The 18,931-nt window shown below is 38.9% G+C and overlaps 1 protein-coding gene across 6 annotated transcripts in view; it reads right to left on the bottom strand.

The window, feature by feature from the left end:
• SPAG6 (sperm associated antigen 6) overlaps positions 1 to 10,531 on the bottom strand; it is a 111,131-nt gene extending 100,600 nt beyond the window's left edge. For 5 of the 6 annotated variants that reach the window (XM_060397326.1, XM_004014220.6, XM_060397327.1 and 2 more), the window contains exons 1-2: positions 10,379 to 10,531; positions 10,195 to 10,290 (exon numbers count right to left, since the gene is read on the bottom strand). In XM_060397326.1, the coding sequence (XP_060253309.1) occupies positions 10,195 to 10,290; positions 10,379 to 10,403 (121 nt within the window). In that variant the 5' untranslated portion in view covers positions 10,404 to 10,531. Of the gene's footprint in view, positions 1 to 1,288; positions 1,323 to 10,194; positions 10,291 to 10,378 lie in introns of those variants that run through there. The other variant, XM_042230509.2, reaches the window with a different exon arrangement.
• Between the last annotated feature and the right edge of the window lie 8,400 nt (positions 10,532 to 18,931).

Here is an 18,931-nt window from a genome sequence, read left to right as displayed (position 1 = left end):
AATCATAAACTTGTTTTATGCTATTTTTTCCTGATGATTCTGGTATTCTCTTTTTTCTTCACTTGATAGAACTGTCTTTTGAAATATATATAGAAAATTAATCCATATTGGGTTATTAACCTAAAAGTTTTAATTAAATCTCAAAAACTCTGAAAGTTCTATTACAAAGTTCTATTACAACTTTCATAAAAAGTGGTGGGAGAAATTATAGAATAGCCTCAATCAACCTTTCCCTTATTTCCTTTTAATACAACATACATCTATCACTTGAATTTTGCACGCCAATTGCATATATAAGCCAGAGGAAAAAAGGTCAAACATTTCTAAAGACAAAATAATTTATTCTCATATTACATGTGTGTAATTTATATACCAAACTTTATCAAAATTTTATCAAATTCATGGTTATGAATTTGAAGAATGAATTAATCTATCTGAGTTTATACTTCTTATGCTTCCCAGGTAGCTCAGCTGGGAAAGAATCCGTCTGAAATTCATGAGACCCTGGTTCAACCCCTGGATTAGGAAGATCCCCTGGAGGAGGGCATGGCAACCCACTCCCATTTTCTTGCCTAGAGAATCCCCATGGACAGAGAAGCCTGGCGGGCTACAGTCCATGGGGGTCTCAAAGAGTTGTACATGAGTGAGCGACTAAGCACAATAAGCACAATTACATTATTATCTATTATTAGTTACTATATTTAGCTAGTATACCACAAGTCTCCCAGTGTTGGATATCTTCAGTTTGCTGTTTTAGCAATAAGATGTTCTACCCCAAAAAATATATTTCACTTGTCCACATACTCAAAGGAATTTTGCTGCTTTATATATTTTCTCCTCCCTTTTTCCACTTCATTTGGCCCAGCAAATATCAGGTCAATAAAATGACACATGATTCCTTTCGTTTCTATTCCTATATTCAATATCAAAGTTAGGCTTTCATGCAGATGCTCTGTCATATGCCCTTGTTCAGACAATGAGAATTTTAAAAAATTTGTAAAAGCTAAAGTTTCCATTTAAAATATCTGAATGAGGTCATTTTTACTAGAGAAAATATTGCCCAAATTTCTAGTCCTTGAATTGCCTCTTAGTGCTTCATAGTCTTCAATCTCCAGGAACATGTTTTTATCTCCTACACAGGCTAAGTATACTTTGTTATTCTAATTTCAGGTTTGTCCTAAAAATATAGATAATGCTACAAGAGGAACTGAGGAAAGGAAGGGAGGGAGGGAGCGAGGGGAGGAGGAAAGAGAGGAGCATATATAACGTAAAAGAAATATTTCCTTACCTGACTGTCCATTAGGAATCCATGGTGATTAATCCTTGGTGAGTGAATGCATGAAAATATAGAGTCCATAGGTTACAGCAGTCTGAATAACTGCTATAATATCTAATAAGACAAGGTCCTCAGTGAGCAGCTAATGAACTCACTGGGGTCTCCACTGAAAGAACCAACAAGTACTATCTAATATTATATCTAATAGTAAAAGTCATTCATATATTATACTCTGATATCTATAAGACAATTTTGTCTTCCCTATATAAATTCATTAAATGGTGTGAAAATGTTTATGAAATTTAACCTATAGTCTAAATCTTTACAATCTTCCCCACCTCCAACTTTATAGCTTTGAGTTTCTTTTCTGTGTTTCTTGTTCCAGTGCCATACTGGAGACAGTGCTTCTATTAATAATACTTACATTGTTATCTAGTTTTACAAAAATAAAAACCTCATGGATCCTGCCCACAATTATTCATTCAAAAAATAGATCAAGGCTTACCAAGTGGCAAGAAATAGGGACCTCACAGATGAGTAAAGGCAGCTCATGCTCTCAAAAAAGTATTGGAGGAAATTATAGAATAGCCTCAACCAACCTTTCCCTTAATTCCTTTTAAAGTCCATGGGGTCGCTAAGAGTCGGACACGACTAAGCGACTTCACTTTCCCTTTTCACTTTCATGCATGGAGAAGGAAATGGCAACCCACTCCAACGTTCTTGCCTGGAGAATCCCAGGGACGGGGGAGCCTGGTGGGCTGCCATCTCTAGGGTCGCACAGAGTCAGACACGACTGAAGTGACTTAGCAGCAGCAGCAGCAGGCCTATCACTTGAATTTTGCTGGCCAATTGGATATATAAGCCAGGGAAAAAAAGGTGAAACATTTCTAAAGACAAAAAATATAACTCAGTCTCATATTACATGTGTATAATTTCTATACACATTACTTCAATTTGAGGTGCTGGATAAACACAGCTCAACTTTGTTCTATTGAAAGCAAGTCTCTGCAAACCAGGCCTTTGGATTCACTGAAGTCACAGTAAAGATTTCTGGCTGCCCTGGTGACTTATCTTCTTTGTTTTTTCTTTTTAAAATTGTAGTAAAATATACCTAACATTAAATTGACCATTTTAACCACTTTAAGTGCACAATTCAGTGGCATTAAGCACAGTTGTAATGTTGTGCCACCATCACCACTATCATTTCCAGAACCTATTCATCATTCCTAACAGACACTGTATACCAATTAAACCATAGCTCCCCATATCCACCACTCTCAGCCTGTGGTAGTTTCTACTCTATTTTCTGTATCCATGATTTTGCCTATTATAGATACTTCATATAAATGGAATCATACAATATTGTCCTTTTTTGTCTGGCTTCTTTCACTTAGCAAAATGTTTTTAAGGTTTGTCCATAATGTAGCACATATCACAATTTCATTACTTTTTAAGACTGAATAATAGTGGTAAAGAATCTGCCTGCCAAAAAACAAAAAAAAAAAACAGGGAAAAAAAAATCTGCCTGCCTCCTTATCAACACAGGTTCGCTCTCTGGATCAGGAAGATCCCCTAGAGAAGGAAATGGCAACCCACTCCAGTATTATTGCCTTGGAAATCCCATGGATAGAAGGAGCCTGGTGGGCTACAGTCCAGGGGTTGCAGAAGAGTTGGAAACAACTTAGTGACTAAACAACAACAATATTCCATTGTGTGTACATGCATTTTGTTGGTCTATTCATGTGTTAATGAACACTTGGGTTGTTTCCACCTTCAGGTTTGTGAATAATGCTGCTGTAAACTTAGATGTTCAGATATCCATTTGAGTCCCTGCTTTCAATTCTTCTGAGCAAATAATGAGTCTGTTGTTTTCTCTTTTACATATATACCTGCTACACCCATCTGCCTGGAGAAGACTGGAATGTTGGAATGAGGCTAGTACAGGGAAAAGAGAAGACATTGCTAAAAGGACTGCCTGCTCCCAGAGGTTTCATTGGTAATATCTGAAAAGGAAACTTTTGAAAGGCAATCAGTTCAAAAATCTATCTTCACATGTATATCTGTGGCTGAATTTTGTCAATGTATGGCAAAAACCACCACAATATTGTAATTAAAATAAATAAATTAATTTTTAAAAATCTATCTTCAGATGAAAGATAGATTTTGGTTTTACTCATATTCTGCCTACATTGTTTTGAGAGAGTTCACTCTAAAAGATATGGATACAAAGATAAAATTAACAGTGATGGAGTGGAGAGGGGGGCTGGGTGTTTCGTTTTGTTTTTAAATCAGAAACATAGTTTAGGTAATAGTTTCTACAACTGAACTCTGGGCATAAAACTTGAGTTTCGTGGCAGCAAAAGTAAAAAGAGAACCATTCTGTGAAATAAAAGGAAGCAGGAACAATTTTTTTCCTGAAATCATAGGGCTAGCTTGGAACATAATATTTAGATAAATAGTAAAAGATCAATTGAATGAAAGAGTATAACTTGGGGACTTCCCTGGTGGTCTAGTCTGTCAAGATTTCACCTTCCACTGCACGTCATGGAGGTTCGATCCCTGTCTTGGAAGCTAAGATCCCACCTGCCTCAGGGCCAAAAAACATAAAACAGAAACAACATTGTAATAAATTCAATAAAGACTTTTTAAAGGGTCCATATAAAAAAATCTTTTAAAATAATTTTATATTTTAAAAATAACAGCAAAATGCACAATGTCTTCAATGATAGATTTTAAAAGTCATGGGAAAGTCTAAGTAGCTATTTTTAAACAAGCCCTCAAAAAAAAAAAGAGGGAATATTATTAGACTAAATCTACAAAGACCATGGAAAACTAATGTAATCTAGCATTTGTATACAATTAAACAGTGATTCTAACTCGACAGTGAGATAAAAGTTAAACTATATAGAAAAGTGAACAGAGATAATTTCCTTTGGAAACACAGGCACACATACTCAAGCATAAATATCACTAGTTTTCACCTAGATTTTTAACAGAACTTGATTAAAAAATAAATTCTAAATTGAGCTGCCCTTATGAGCCTGGGGTGTCTGGTAAAACTAATACTTCACTTTGAAAATTAGGTAAGTCTGACTTGTGTTCAGATAGGCCAACTACAAAGCAAGGACAATTTTTTTCTCAAGGTACAGCCCTGGATTTCTCCTAGGACCAGTACATCTACTTAACAGAAATCCCAAAGTTTTGCTCCCCGTGAATGTGGAAGAAAAGTGCTTCACACAAAGTATGATTAAATAAAGAACAAAAGAAAGTGCTAAGTATTCGCTCACATCAATCAACCAACAAATATCAAGGACCTCCTTCTTCACTGAGCTTTACTTGACATGTTCTCAAAAAGCCCAGGAGGGCAGGCGGTCAGTCAGAGGGCAGCTGGCCTCTCTGGGTGAGGTCTCCCGGGTGCTCTTCTTGACGATGGCAGGTGTCAGTCCAACAACTCTCTCAAGTACTCTCTCTTGGTGCTCAACTTCCCGGGGATTAGACACTTTCTCTGGGTAATTTGAAAGAGCCTCTAGTTTGATAAAGCTTTCATTAGAAGTTAAGAGGAAGCCAAAACGTCTTCTAGAACTCTGAGGCCAGTTTAAGTGCTAAATGCAACTTCCATTTCCTCAAATCTCCGGGTATTTATCAATTAAAGTCACTCTTTGGCATGTGGGCCTCCACTCAAGGCCCCACAGTGGTCCTCGAGGAGACCTCAAAAGTCATTACACACAATTACTGAACAGTCGTTGGTACCCGAAGGCCTGAACAGATGACGTATTTTAAAAGCTAACCCTGAGTGGAAATTCCCTGGCAGTCCAGTGGGTAGGCCTCCACACAGTCACTGCTGATGACCAGGATTCAGTCCCTGGTCTGGGAATTAGGATCCCACAAGCCACGTGGCTCAGCCAAAAAAAAAAAAGTTAACACTGAGGTTTATTTGAAACTCTTAGAACATCTATGAATGGTTTCCTGATATCTCAGGTAACACAGGAAGAGCACAAAGTCAGCTAGTAATACAGAAACAGGTCCTAGTTCCAGTTCGGCAACTAACTCACTCAGAGATGAGGGCAATTATCCAGTCTTCTTTGAGATTTAACCACAGTGAAGATGATACCTACTCTATTCACCTGAGCTGTTATAAGAATCTAATCTAAGAGATATGAAAACACTTAGAAAAATAATTACTCCTTCCTTCATCCTCTTTAAACATGCTGAACATCTGCTCTATGCTAAGCATTATGTTAAGCATAGAACTTACAGTTAGTAGAGAAAGGAGAAATTAAACTATTACAATTGTGATAAGGACTATGAAAGAGAAATGTTACAATCAGGGAAACATAAGAGACAACTCACTGAAAGGGCTCCAGGAAGATCTCCCTGAGGAATCAACATCTAAATAGAGCTATAAAGAATGAGTAGGAATTAATTGGGCAAAAAAGTATACGAAAAGGTGCTAGTCTGAGGAGCAAAGGCCTTGAAAAAACATTCAAATGTGAAGTTTTTTTAGAAAACACTGAAATAACTTTTCAAAGCCATTTAATCTGTGACATTAAAATTTAACCCACACAATGTGCCATTTCAAGAACCTACTCTTTCAGCTTCATGTACTGCTTGGATTTTTTTTTTTTTTAATCATCCAGCTTTTCCTAGGAAAATAGTGAAATCCTAGTCCTGGTTGTATTATTTTCTACTTATGTACCAATGCTTAGATATCAAAACAGGAAATGTCCACATAGGAACAATGATTTGGGACACACAATAAAACTCTGAAAAATCTTGTTTATAGGACATACTAGGTGCATACAAGTTCAAAACTTTTATATTTTCCACTTAAGTAATATGTAAAAAGAAAAAAGAAAAAACCTCTATCACTATCCTAAAAAAAAAAAAAAAAACTCTATCTCTATCCTTAAAAATAGAAAAACACTCCCCCGTCACTAAAAAAAAGTGCTGTAATTATCATACATTCAGAACTATAAGATTCCTTTTATACTGGAAAAACATCAAATTTAAAGAGCATAACTCATTAAGTTTTTTGAAGTTGCTTTATTAATTATTTTTTCAGTTCTAAATTCCTTTAGAAAAGTAGTTTTTGTAGGAGAATCATGCTTCATGTACCTCCCAGGATGTGTTTTCAATACATCATAAATGCTTACCACAGGCTTTTCCTTCTCATGGAAACCAAAGTGCTAGATCATATCTGAAGATTTTCACCCTGTGCCAGACACATGTAATTTAAAAGCATTTTATGTCTACATGCATTACTTATTTTCTTGAATTATGAACCAAATAAACTGACTCAATTTGTAAATTCGCTTCATACAGGTGCATATTTAAAGTGTTAGGCAAACTTTTCTATTCCTACTCTTTTGAAAATATGCATAACTTTTGATTTGCCATGTTTACTGCTTGGGTATAGGTTATAAGCAAAATATTACAAAGTATTATTTTAAACTTTACCCCTACTTTTCTTATATAAGTAGCTGCTTCAGAAAAAGTTTATTTAACATGGCTTAGCAGTTTAAAAATCAAGTTCTTAGGGCTTTTATTAGCTTATTCTAAAAGACCTTCTAAACAACCAAAGAGTGGCCTGGCACTCCAGTATACCATAAAACATCTTTCTTATATTTTATAATTAAACAACCACTTCCAAATGCTGAAATTCTACAATTGGTACAAGTTCAGTTCAGTTCAGTTCAGTTCAGTTGCTCAGTCGTGTCCGACTCTTTGCAACCCCATGAATCACAGCACTCCAGGCCTCCCTGTCCATCACCAAGTTACTATGTATTATCTCTAGCACTGCAGTCAAGTATTACTAATTATTCAAAGAGGGGAAGTATTCAAATTCATTTTTAAATACCTGTAAGATTTAATGGCTCAGACATATAGGGTTTGAGGCTGCATAATGAGATTTTATAACAAACTTTTTAATGTTTTCATGTATGTTCTTTTGATTTAGAAAGAACAAAATCTCAATGAGGAAAAAAAATCCAGGTTATAGACACACTGTACACAGTTTTTCTAGTAAGTCAAACCTATTTTTGTCCAAATACTCTGAAGATATCTTGCAACACTGTGTTTTAAAATTACTTTGGACATAATTAATAGAGCAAATTATCTCACTGATACATCAAAAACACAATGAAAAAGATCAGAGATTTTTTAAAATGAAATAAAACTTCATCGATAATTTTCACCTTTAAGGTTCCTTTCATAGTCAATGAATTTAAAAATTCTTAACAAGTGAACCAGTAATTTATCATGATGTCTATATGGAAACTTTTTTCCCACTATTTTGGACCCATGATACATGTTTATTTAAACAGTTTATTACGGGAGAAAAGTGAGAAAACAAAACTCTCCCAGGTATAAAGACAGTATATCAAAGTCAGGAATAAAATGTACTAGTATCTTATGTTACCAAAATGAATACACTTGACTGGAAAAAAATTGATCAAAATATGTAATTTATGTACACATACTGTGGCTCATTCAGACGCATCTTAAATCCATAGTGATTTTTGAAAAGGAAATCACTTAAATGTTTAATTGACTAATAAGAGCAGTTTTCATAACAAAGCTTACAGGGTTTTTTAATATTAAAAGGATAAATCTATTGGAATATTCAATATCTGTCTCTATTTAAAGTTATTAAAGGGGTGCTTAAGTTGAATTTAGATTAACATGAAGTATGTTAAAATAAGTTCCTCAGGGGAAAGAAAAATCTTACCATTCCATCCTAGACATCCTGGACACTCCTAGAAATACTGTTTAGCCAACTGTCTGGAGATCTCAAGGTCCAGTCAAGTTGACATAAAATTAACCATCTCAGGCTCTCACCAAGTGGAGATAATTTCAAACTTTATGCTATATTACTTTTGTATTCCATTCTTTTCTAAGTCAGACTGTAAGTGAAATAGCCACTGTAAGGTGGCTATTTAAGAATGTCATATCTAAGTCACTTATACTTTGGTGATGACTTAGCCTGTTTGTATTGATTAAATTCCATTATATATTCTACAGTGTATTCTTAGGGGAAGAGATAATCTGTCACTCTTACATTAAACATGATATTCTGTATCTTAATAGTTATCTGTACAATCTATATTTCAGCTATCAAATTTCTAAAATAATGTCAATCATTTTCCCTTTTTAAGAAATCACACTTTTGTTTAGCTGTATATATACTGTCCAAAAAATCAAATACTCGTAAATAGCAAGAGTAGGACTGGAAGGAAAACAATCCCTCAAAAAAGTGCATTCAAAAAATGTAGCAGGCTCTAATAAAATTAACATAGTCAGTGTAAATGAAACACTGTATGTCCCAGCACTGTGCTGGATACTTTGAGAATATATGCGCATGCACACAAGCACACACATACACATGCAGAAGAAAGGAAATGAATCCATGTGAAACAACTGTAGGACAAAAGATTATCAGCTTTGAAAATTTCAAATGGAGAAGGGATGAGTGGTTGCCCAAAGTTAGGGAAAAGAGAGAGGTAGGTGTGATTATAAAAAGGCATGACAAGAGATCCTGTGGTGATAATCTCTGACTATAATGGTGATGGATACACACAGTATAAAATTATATAGACCTAAACACACACATACACACACTAGTACAAAGAAAACTAGGGAAAATTAAAAAAAAAAAAACATGATGGATTGTTATCAATGTCAATATCCTGGATCACACTACAGTGTTGAGGCACCTGAATTCTCTGTATTGTTTCTTACCACTGCATGTGGATGTACACTTACCTCAAAATTAATAGCTTTTTAAAGTGATTATAAAATACACCTTCCCTATTCTAACTACACTCCTTCCCACCCCCCAATAAAAGCATACAATGAATAAGCACAGAATCCCTCCCAGTGGCAATAGAAATTTCCACCTAGCGTAGTACTAATTCCCCTCAAAGAAACCCAGAGTAAACAGTGTGTCTAAAATTCTTGCCCTGGAAATATGTTAATTCTCTTCTAATTCCATGTTAATTTAAGTGAGTTTTAAAGATCATAACCCATAAATTGGAGGTTTCTGATGACAGCAGCAATAAAATGCTACCTTCAGGTAGTGGCGGAATCATCCTTAATCAGACACAGAGGATTGAGAGAGAGAGAGAGAGAGAGAGAGAAGGGACCACCATTATGTGAAAAGGTAAGGAGAAAATCACACACACATAGCACACACATTCCTCCTCTGCCTGTAGAATCTACGTTAAGTTCGGATCAAGACGTGGGATAAGAGCACCACTAGAGATTTCTCAAAGGTAGGTCTCTGCCTACTTGGAATCTCTTGGAAAAGTATTCAAGCATATCTTTGCTCTTTCACCAACACAAGGCGAGAAATAACGTATCAACCGCTCTGGAATTCCTTTGGTGTGAGAAAGTCAAGTCGAAGGTGATCAAACGCAGGGCATCCGGAAAAATGGGGCTGATTAGGGTAGGTTCACGTTCACATAAAATGACTTCCAGGCAATTCGTACTGTCTTGACTTTCAATCTGACACTTTCCTAGTTGCGATAAAGATGGAAATAGGAATGCCTGGCCTCTCTCATATCCATCTGGAAACTTGACCCGCAAAGAGCCGAGAAAGAGACGGAACACTTCTACCGCCTCCGCGGGGGATTGGGGGAATTTAGGGACGCCATCCTCCGTCCCCACCTCTCAGCTCCCTGACAGCCCAGCCAGCAGGGGAGCGGGGAGACGGGGACTTGAGGCGAGGCCAGGGGACACTGGGCGACGAAGGGCCTAGGAATATGCGGTGAAGGGCGAGGCTGAGAGGAGGGCCTGGGGCAACCAGGAATGGAGATTTGGGGAGAGAACGGGGCTGCAAGGGAGGCAGGACCCGGTTGACGCGCGACGGGCGAGGCGAGGCCAGGGGTGCGGAGCGACGCGGGTGCAGGCTGAGGGCTCACCCGCGTTCTGCAGCGTCTCAATGTTTTGGGGTCTGGTCGCCAGCTCCGCCACCATCTGGACGAACTGGGTCCGGGCTTTCTGGTACTGCTCGAACACTGCGGGGAGAGACACAGGCTGGAGAGCGCCTCGCGCGGCCCGCGGGCTCCGCCGTCCTCCCTCCCCCGTCGGGGCGCCCGGGCCTACCTTGCAGCACCTGCCTCTGACTCATGGCGCCCTCGTCTCTGCGCCCGTCACCGGCTCCTCAGTGCCTGACTCGACAGCGCCAGGCCTGCGAGTCTATGGAGCGGGCAACCGCGGCTACAGCTCGGCCTCCGACGGCAGCGACTCTCTCTATGTACCCGCGTCTCCCGGGCAACCGACCGGAACCGGAACGCGGCCGTCTCGCGGCAACCGCAGTCCCCAGCGTGACGTCACGGCGCGGTGCCTGGGCGCCCAGCGCGGTCGGCTGCCTCAGGTGGGGAGCTCCGCCTGCGCGGCACCCCGGACTCGCGGCGCTCTCCCGGCAGCCGCGGGAGCCGTGCGCCGTCGAGGGTCACACCTTCTGGGCACAGGCGTCCTCCAGGAGGTCAGAGAACTTCACAAACCGAACCCAGACTTGACTGCGGCGGGGCGGGAGGGAGCCTCACGAGCCAAGGGAACTCGAGCCTAGTGCGGCGAGACAAGCAAACTGCCGCGGTGGAGTCTCCTGGGATTCGACAGTCGAGAGAAATCTCACATATAACACTGTGTTATCTGATAAATACATTACTGTCAGTGCTGCCTTCAAGTCAAATATTTTCCCCTTTAGTCCAGCTTTTATATACTGGTCATTTCAGGTTTGAGGATTCTTAGAGGGTCAGGATACCTCTGTTCATACACCTAATTATAATGTATTGAAAGCTTGTAATTAGCAGTCCTAAAGATTCATTGAGAAAAGCAGACAAGGAAACAATATCATAAACGTCTTATCTTCCATGACTTTTCCAAATTACGACCAACTTTGCTGCTTCCTTATTTTTATGAGATTTTAAAAAAAAATTTGTTTTTGTCTTTTAAATGTAGACTTCATTTGTCGCTGAAGGACGTTTCCAAAAGGAGAGAGAATCTTTACCTGGAAAGTCTTGATTCAAACTATCATAATCAGACTTCTCTAGTTGCAATAACTTTCTTACCCAGTTTCTTTTAACAAAAGTTAGGTAGTCTATCACTGGTTTCTAGCTGGTCTGAAAACTGTATACCAAATGTTTCAATGACAGGTGTCAACTTTAAATGTTCCTCCATCAGAAACTACAATTTCGCCAGATGTCAAGGGGATAGTCACAGCTGCTGCTGAGTAGTGCCAAGACAGGAAACTTCTTGATGTGTCTTCTTTAATAGAAGGAAACATGCAAATTTAGCTGGTTCTCATATTTGGGATAAGTCCTATATAATAATCTTTGAAATCTCACTCTGACTTGAGCTCTCTGATGAAGTCTTGGTGTTTTCTGAAGCCCCAAACAGTTGTGGAATGGACCAGCAATCAGAAGAATAAGTATGTTCAGCGGGATCCCTGCTACCCTCAGAACAGGTGCATGTCTTTTGCTTCGAAGTTCAGAAGCCAGTAATACCCACAATCCCTTTACTTAACCCTGAGATATCAAGTCTAATAGTGATTCTCATGTTTCCCTAAGGAAACAGATCTTTTAAAATTAAAGTTTTGGTGTGTACTAATTTAGAGATGGGAGGGGGACAGATTGGACAAATAAAATGGCAAACAAACCTTCATTGTAATTTTATTTTCAGTTCCTTGTTGCATTATGAAAAAAAAATTCCCCTTAAAACTAAAAGGTTCTATGTTTGGTTTCAGTCCTTTAGCAACTCGAACTCCTAAGCGACTACAGCTGCCATTTTTAGGAATTGTTTTTACTGTGTATTTTCCACTTTAAAAGCGTTGAGATAAGAGCCCAATAGTGAAAAAAAAAGTCTAAACCTGTAAACATGACAGTCTACTTATGGAACACCTCAAAGTTTGAAAACTTAAGTTAAATGGAATATAAATTATTTTTAACTATAGATTCTGAGTATTTGTCATTAACAGTGTCTGTGTTGTTCCTGATAAAACTGTATTGTTCCTGATAAAACACAATATAGAATTCTTACTTTATATCTGAAATTGGACAAACTAAAGAAGCTAGATCTTTGCTCTTTAGCTTTCTTTTTAGAAGTCTTTAAAATTAAATGGAGAAATGTAACATAGATTAATCATAAAACTGAAAAGAATTGTTAGTAATTCAAATGTAAAATATGGCAAAAGTGGAAGATTACTTTTACTGACAGGAGTATAATTTCTGACCCACTTTTGAACTTACTAACTTTAAAATAAAATACCATTGTTTTACAATGTTAATTGTATGCCCCAAGATGACATACACACTTCTAACAGTTAAGTAGTGAGAAAGAAAACTATTCAAAGGGATATTTCGATTTTTAAAAAAGAAAAGGTGCTATTAAGATTACTCTTCTAAAAGTAACAGGTGACTTTAAATACAGATCTACAATGTACTTGACACAGTAAACTATATGTTTGATTGAGAATGAAACATATTATCTGAATTAACTTGCAAAAATGTTTCCATGAAAGATTTGTGTGGAAAACTTTGACCCCTTTTGTATAAAGCTAATCACATGTAATTTCAAAATCATTTTTGCATGTAGTTTCTCTTTTTATGAAAATGAGATTCAAAAAAGACAACATTCTAAAGCCAGTTTAAAAATCCTGTTGTTCCTCTTTAAAAATCTGCCTTGGGAATTCAGAAAAACCCATTATCATGGGAATATATTCTACATATGGCTAGAAGAAATTTTACTAATTTTAACAGACATGTTCTTTTCTTAGTTTCTAGATGAATTTTAAAAGTTAAACTTTATATATACTAATTAGATGTTAATTTGATATAATATCCACATTTTGTAAACTGCTTCTAGATAAATCAAGTGTATATATATATTTCCCTCCCAAGCCAAAAACATTAAATATCAGTGTGTGCCACACACTACAGATAACAGAATGTACCTGTCTTCTAGGACATGAAATCTAGTGGGAAATAAAGACATCTGAAGAAAGTTTAATTCATTAAATAAGCATATACTGCAGCCTGCCTCGTTTTAGGACTATAATTGCACTCAGTGCTGTAAGTGCTTTGGAAACAAGAGGGATTTAGGGTGACATAGGGGAAGAGGTGAGAATATCTAAAATATCACTTTAATAAAAGGTGTCTTGTTTTTAAAAAAAATTAGCTGACTTTTAGGTATGAAATCTCCTTTCCTCCTTCCCCACAACCCAGAAATTAAAAACACAATGGCAGTACTTAATATGCATTCATTTAGCAACTGCATGTAATTTTTCAAGTTATAAGAATACAACAATCATTTTGCCATGTAAAATCTAAAATTAATAACTCCATATATACATACTTGAATGAAAAATAAAGGTATTACATACCCCATAACCAAGTTAGTTTTCTCAAAATATTATCTGTAATGATGAAAGCAAACATATGACATCTTAAATGTTGCTCTGCTCCTCTTTTGAGAAAAAACCTCAGGGGTTTACGTTTGGATTTCAGCAGACCAACCAGTTGTGCCATCAAGTTGGTCAGCAAAAGCAGAAGAGACTCGGACACTTCCATCCAAGATGGGAAGATTAACATTTCTATGAAGGTGTTGCGGTGGTGTCTCGTTTCCTATCATTTGCTTTCGAAGCCTTTTAAAGGCAACTCCTTATATTTTAAACTTTCAAGTTTTCACGTTTCTTTGTATTAAGGCCAATAAAATGTTTAAATGTTTGATAGATTGTGCTGGCCCCAAAGTTCTAAAGATATGCCTGTAATGGCTTCCTTTTCTAGTAATTCAGTGGATGCTGAGATTGAACTCAGCTTTTCCACTACCAAAGTAAACATCATTAGGAGGAAATTCCACACACGAATAAGTTCACCTCCAAAATCACCATATAGCACAAAGTGATTAAATTGATGACTAATAAATCTGAAATACAGCGTAGCACTTTCAAAGGCAATGAGACCCCGCACAAAAGACAAATCATTGCTGCTTGATGTGTGTGTGTGTTATGTGAATATCTTATTTTTAAAGACTTATGTGGGTTTTCCTTTAAGATTGTACCCAAGCCGGGCACCACCAGATACCCTCTAGGCGCCTTTCCTTATTGTCTGTCGGCCACTCTTCAGCATTCCCCAGACCCCCTACCCCTTGAAAATCTTGGTCTTGTTGGACTCACTCAAGCAAGGTCGGTACTATTCCTTTTCCATCTTTTTATTAGTACAGGACTCCAGAGATAAAAGATGGAAGATGCCACAAAGGGGGAAAAAAAAAAAAAAAACCACCCTGGAGCCTCACCAAGACCCCGTCTGGGCCAAGACCCAAGAGACGCAGCTCACGCATCCCTCAGGTGCGGTCCTGTCAGGCCCGGGGAAGGTTCTGGACCGACGCCGCAAGGCTGGGCGCTGGCGGGTGTCCGCGCGCAATGGGCGCGGGGTGCCCGGCTCGACGGCGCTGGCCCTGGCAGGCGACTGCGTTCAGTGTGGACAGTGGGGTGTCGGGGCCTCAGGGGAAGAGATGACGGCGATGCTCCACAGATGTCCTCGGCTTTTCCTTTAGGCCGAAGTTTCTCAAACTCCCAACGGGCATCTTCGCGGACTCCGCGCGATTCTAAACCGGGGAGGGGGCGCGTGAATCGGTTGGGGTCAGGCCGTCGTCTGAATCAGAAACCCGCCAGGTCCCTGCCGTGGGTTGCTGGGATGGGCCGAAAACGCGGTGTGGGGGCGGCAGGGCCGGGAGAAGCTTTGCGTGGAAAGGGCGGGGGCGCCCGGCCCCAGGGCTCGAGTGCGAAACCCCGCGCAGGCTCCGCACCGGCGGCGCCCCTTCCGCGGGGCCTACGGGGGCGAGCTAGCGGGCAGGTCTCCTGTTCCGACTGACTCGGGGCCCCGCAGGCCGGTGGCCTGGGGAGGGATCCGGAGGGAGAAGGGCCGTAGATGCCGCCGCCGGCGTCTGCTGGGGGCGGGTTGCAAGATGAAGGCCCGAGTCCTTTCGCTTTGCTTCCCCGGGCCAGGCATCCAGCAAGCACCGCAGCGCTGCGCGGGCTCTCGCGGCGGGGTCCCGGCCAGAGCCTCCCCACGGCGCGGCTGACCCGTGGGCCCCGGAGTGGTGCGGCCAACTCGCAGGGGCTAGCCCGGTGCGGGCGGAGGCTGGAACCCCGGGAGCAGAGGCCCCGCAGCGCTGCGCGGCCAGAAAAGCTCTCGGCGGCCGCTCAGGTCTGCCCTGCTTCCCCTTGACTTTCTCCTGCCGGGACTTTAAAAAGAGAGCCCGGTTGGCTGGAGAGGTGGGGATCCGACTCTCTTTGCCTCGAGTGGAGTGTGGGAATCCTACACCGCCCTAAATCGGCCAGCTTCCTAGACCCCGCGGCGCGGGCCGGATCCCGAAGGCGGGGTGAAGAGCCCAAAGCTTACTTTAAAAAAAAAAAAAAAAAAAAGAGCGACTTACCGCGCATGTGCAAGCCTTTAAAAAAATTTTTGACGTCATTTCGCTACATCAAATCCCAAGCCAAAATTTCCTGCTCATTGATTACTCAGAAAAATAACTGTATGCTCTGCTTCCTAAGAAATAGTGCAAAAGTACAAAGAGAAGGTGTTCAAGGTTTCTGCTTTCGCAAAATAGCACAGGCTGTCTATCCACCCTGTTCTTCGGTTCTTCCCCACATATTATCAGAGCCGAGAGGTAGCTCCGCTAAAATGTAGGCTAGACTTGGAAGTCTCAGTGGCACAGCTTCCCATTTTTTAAGTGGAAATACTTGCGCTATGATTTGCATCCTCCTTAGTCCAAGCAAGCTATGCAACTCCTGCCATCTTTTTAAAAAATACATTTCAGAGGAAACACCTGAATATGGCTAAAGCTGAATTACTCTACCTCCTATTTCAGTGTTACCTCATATTTATTTTTTAAAGCGAAGAATAAAGGTTCTTATATGGACAACATAAGAAAAAATTAATGACTACCTATATAAAGAAAATGGTAATGCTTTTCCCCTTAGTAAGACAGGAAATGAATTGTAAAGAAAGACTCTTTACTCAAGAAGTGATCCCCCCCCCCCGTGAAATAATAATAATTGCCTATCATTTTGATTTTAAGTGAAGGGTGAAGGTCTTGGAAGTTTACAAAGTTTGTAACGTCCGTGTATTTATGGTCAAATTCCAAAGAATCAAATTTACTAAGACACTTTTGTCTTAAAGAATGCTTTACAATACTAAGGACACCAAATGGAGACAAATTAAGATGGAGATTTCTTGTAGCACAACTGGATTAAAAAAAACACTGATTTTTTTAAGTGATGCTTATGCATTTGCTTTAACTGTATGGCAAACATTTAACAGTGGTACCAATTGATATCAATTTTCTTTCTTGGAAAGGGTATTCTCAGAACCCACTGCAGATCATCATAATAGAATTGGTTGCACTAAGGTCTGTCTTTAAGTTTAGAGAGCCTATACAAATTGTGTGTATTAAAGTTCATGAAAAAGCATTTCCTTAAGCCTATTTTAAAGGTTGCCTGTATTATTCTGTTGTAAACTTACTTTATTCTAATGAATTTCCTTAGAATTTCCTTTTGGAGAAGTGTTCTCCAAAGTGATCATTTTAATTGGTGACTAACTTAAGGAGAATGATTATTTGGTAAAAGGGAGTGGGGTCCCTTGGGTCTGGTAGCCTCTTTCTCATTAGAAAATGATGGGATAGTTTAAAGAGAACCCAAATGAAAATATTTTAAGATAACTGTCATGAGGCATATTTAGAAAGAAACAGCTGGAAAACACATTTTCCCAAGCTTACTCTAACTTCTTCAGTTACACTAGAAAACAAACTGTAATAAATCATGTTCAAAGGGAAGCACTCTCCTGAGTTAATTACTGATAACATTAATTTTCTGATTCAGGAACAGCTAGATGTTTTCTAAACATCACTCAATTTCCCCAGTACCATTTTATACTTAAGTATTTTGGATGAGTGTTTATTGAACTTAGGAGTTTTGTTCAGAAGGCTGAAGAGGAGTCAAAAATTGCATGGTAGGATTCTATAGAAATGTAACCAATTCCAATAAAAAGTCCTCTGTACAGAAGTACATTATGGAAATGACGTGGTTGTCAGACCTAATTGCTTGGCTTTTGAGTCCTCAGAAGAAATTCTACAGCCTTAGGGGGTGTAGACTCAAAAGCAGCAGCATTTCTGGTTTCAGTTTAAATAAAACAATGAAATCCATCATTATTCAAGTCAATAGCGATAATTCACATGAATATGAATGCACTTTGATCTTATCCTTCAATTCTTTGAAAGACACAGTCATAATGAAAAAAGGAGATAATCTCTTTAACTTGGTCCAAAGCAAGTTGTTGGAGCTTTTCTTTCTTGAAAGACCGTAGAAAGGAACTTTTCACTAAAGCCTTGCTTTCCTATTTTTCAGGTGGTGGTGGGGGTGTTTGGGCAAGCTACAGGTCATTATGTTGCCTCTAGGAATCAAGTAGTGTTAACTTTCTTTGAAGTAAACTGTCTGATATCATAAACTTGACATTTTCTGAAGCTTAAAGGTGAACCTCTGATAACATACCTAAGAGGCATTTTAGGAGATTTGAGTTTACCATTAGGTATGATTAAAACATATTAACTATTTGCAGTACGTTTTAAAGATTAAGTTAAATAGGCTATTTCACTGTGCATTGTCTTAATAGATTTGCAGTATCCAATACTAGCCCCTTAAGAGTTCCTGATGAACTGTGAAGACAGTTAATGCCATGCCTGTCCCATATGAAAGTCACTTTAAAATGTCCTCTTATGCCTATTTAACCAATTTCCAGACACCTTTGGTGGGAAAATAGCAAAGTTACAAGTTCTTGTCATTCTTAGAATTCTGGAAATATCTGTCAGATATTTTCTAATACAATCACCACATTTGAAATATAATTAAGTAAAAAATATGCATGAGTGAGGATATCTGATTAGTACCACTAGCTTGGAAAATGTTTACCTTTTCATTGGAAAATGTTCACTTTTTCATTGAGTCCATGAAAGGCATCCAAGCTTTATAGTAGCTGTTAAGTTTTATTTCTCATAAGGGTTGTTGAACTTCAGGAATCCTCTGGAAATTCAGTAAATATTTGTTGAGTTATGTTAAAAGGACCCTGGAGCATGCAAAGATAAACAGGATAGGTGCTTGTCCTGGAGGAGCTTTAAACTTAATTTCAGCACATCTGTGACTTACATTAAATGTCAATCTAGGAAGAACACTCCAACTTAATGGCTTTTGAAAACTGGGACATTTGGTAAGAACGATGAAATTTGGCAACGCACCTGTTTCCTGGGTTATCCTACTAGCTTAATCAAGAGATTGTGCTGGATACTCTGAAGATATTTCTTCAATAAAAACCTCTTTAAAACATTAACAAGAGTTCTTTAAAAAATTAAATCAATGTCCTAGAGCCACAGATATTAGAAAAGGCAGAAAGATTCCTAAGGGTTAATGTCAATTATTTTCTTTAAGCATCAGACCACTCAGTCCTCATTACCAAGGCTGGTGTGGTTCATCAAATGAAATGAAGGAGAAAAAAAGTGCTCCATCCACTTCTGTAAAAGACAAGTATATGGAGGTAATGTTGGAAAGTTATATTATGAATTACATGCAAAATATTCGTGGTAGACAAAGAAGAGGGAAGACGGTAC

The sequence above is a fragment of the Ovis aries genome, chromosome 13 (assembly GCF_016772045.2).
Source record: "Ovis aries strain OAR_USU_Benz2616 breed Rambouillet chromosome 13, ARS-UI_Ramb_v3.0, whole genome shotgun sequence".
NCBI classification, from domain to species: domain Eukaryota; kingdom Metazoa; phylum Chordata; class Mammalia; order Artiodactyla; family Bovidae; genus Ovis; species Ovis aries.
The sequence above is the reverse complement of the archived record's forward strand: the minus strand, read 5'-3'. Positions and strand labels throughout refer to the sequence as shown.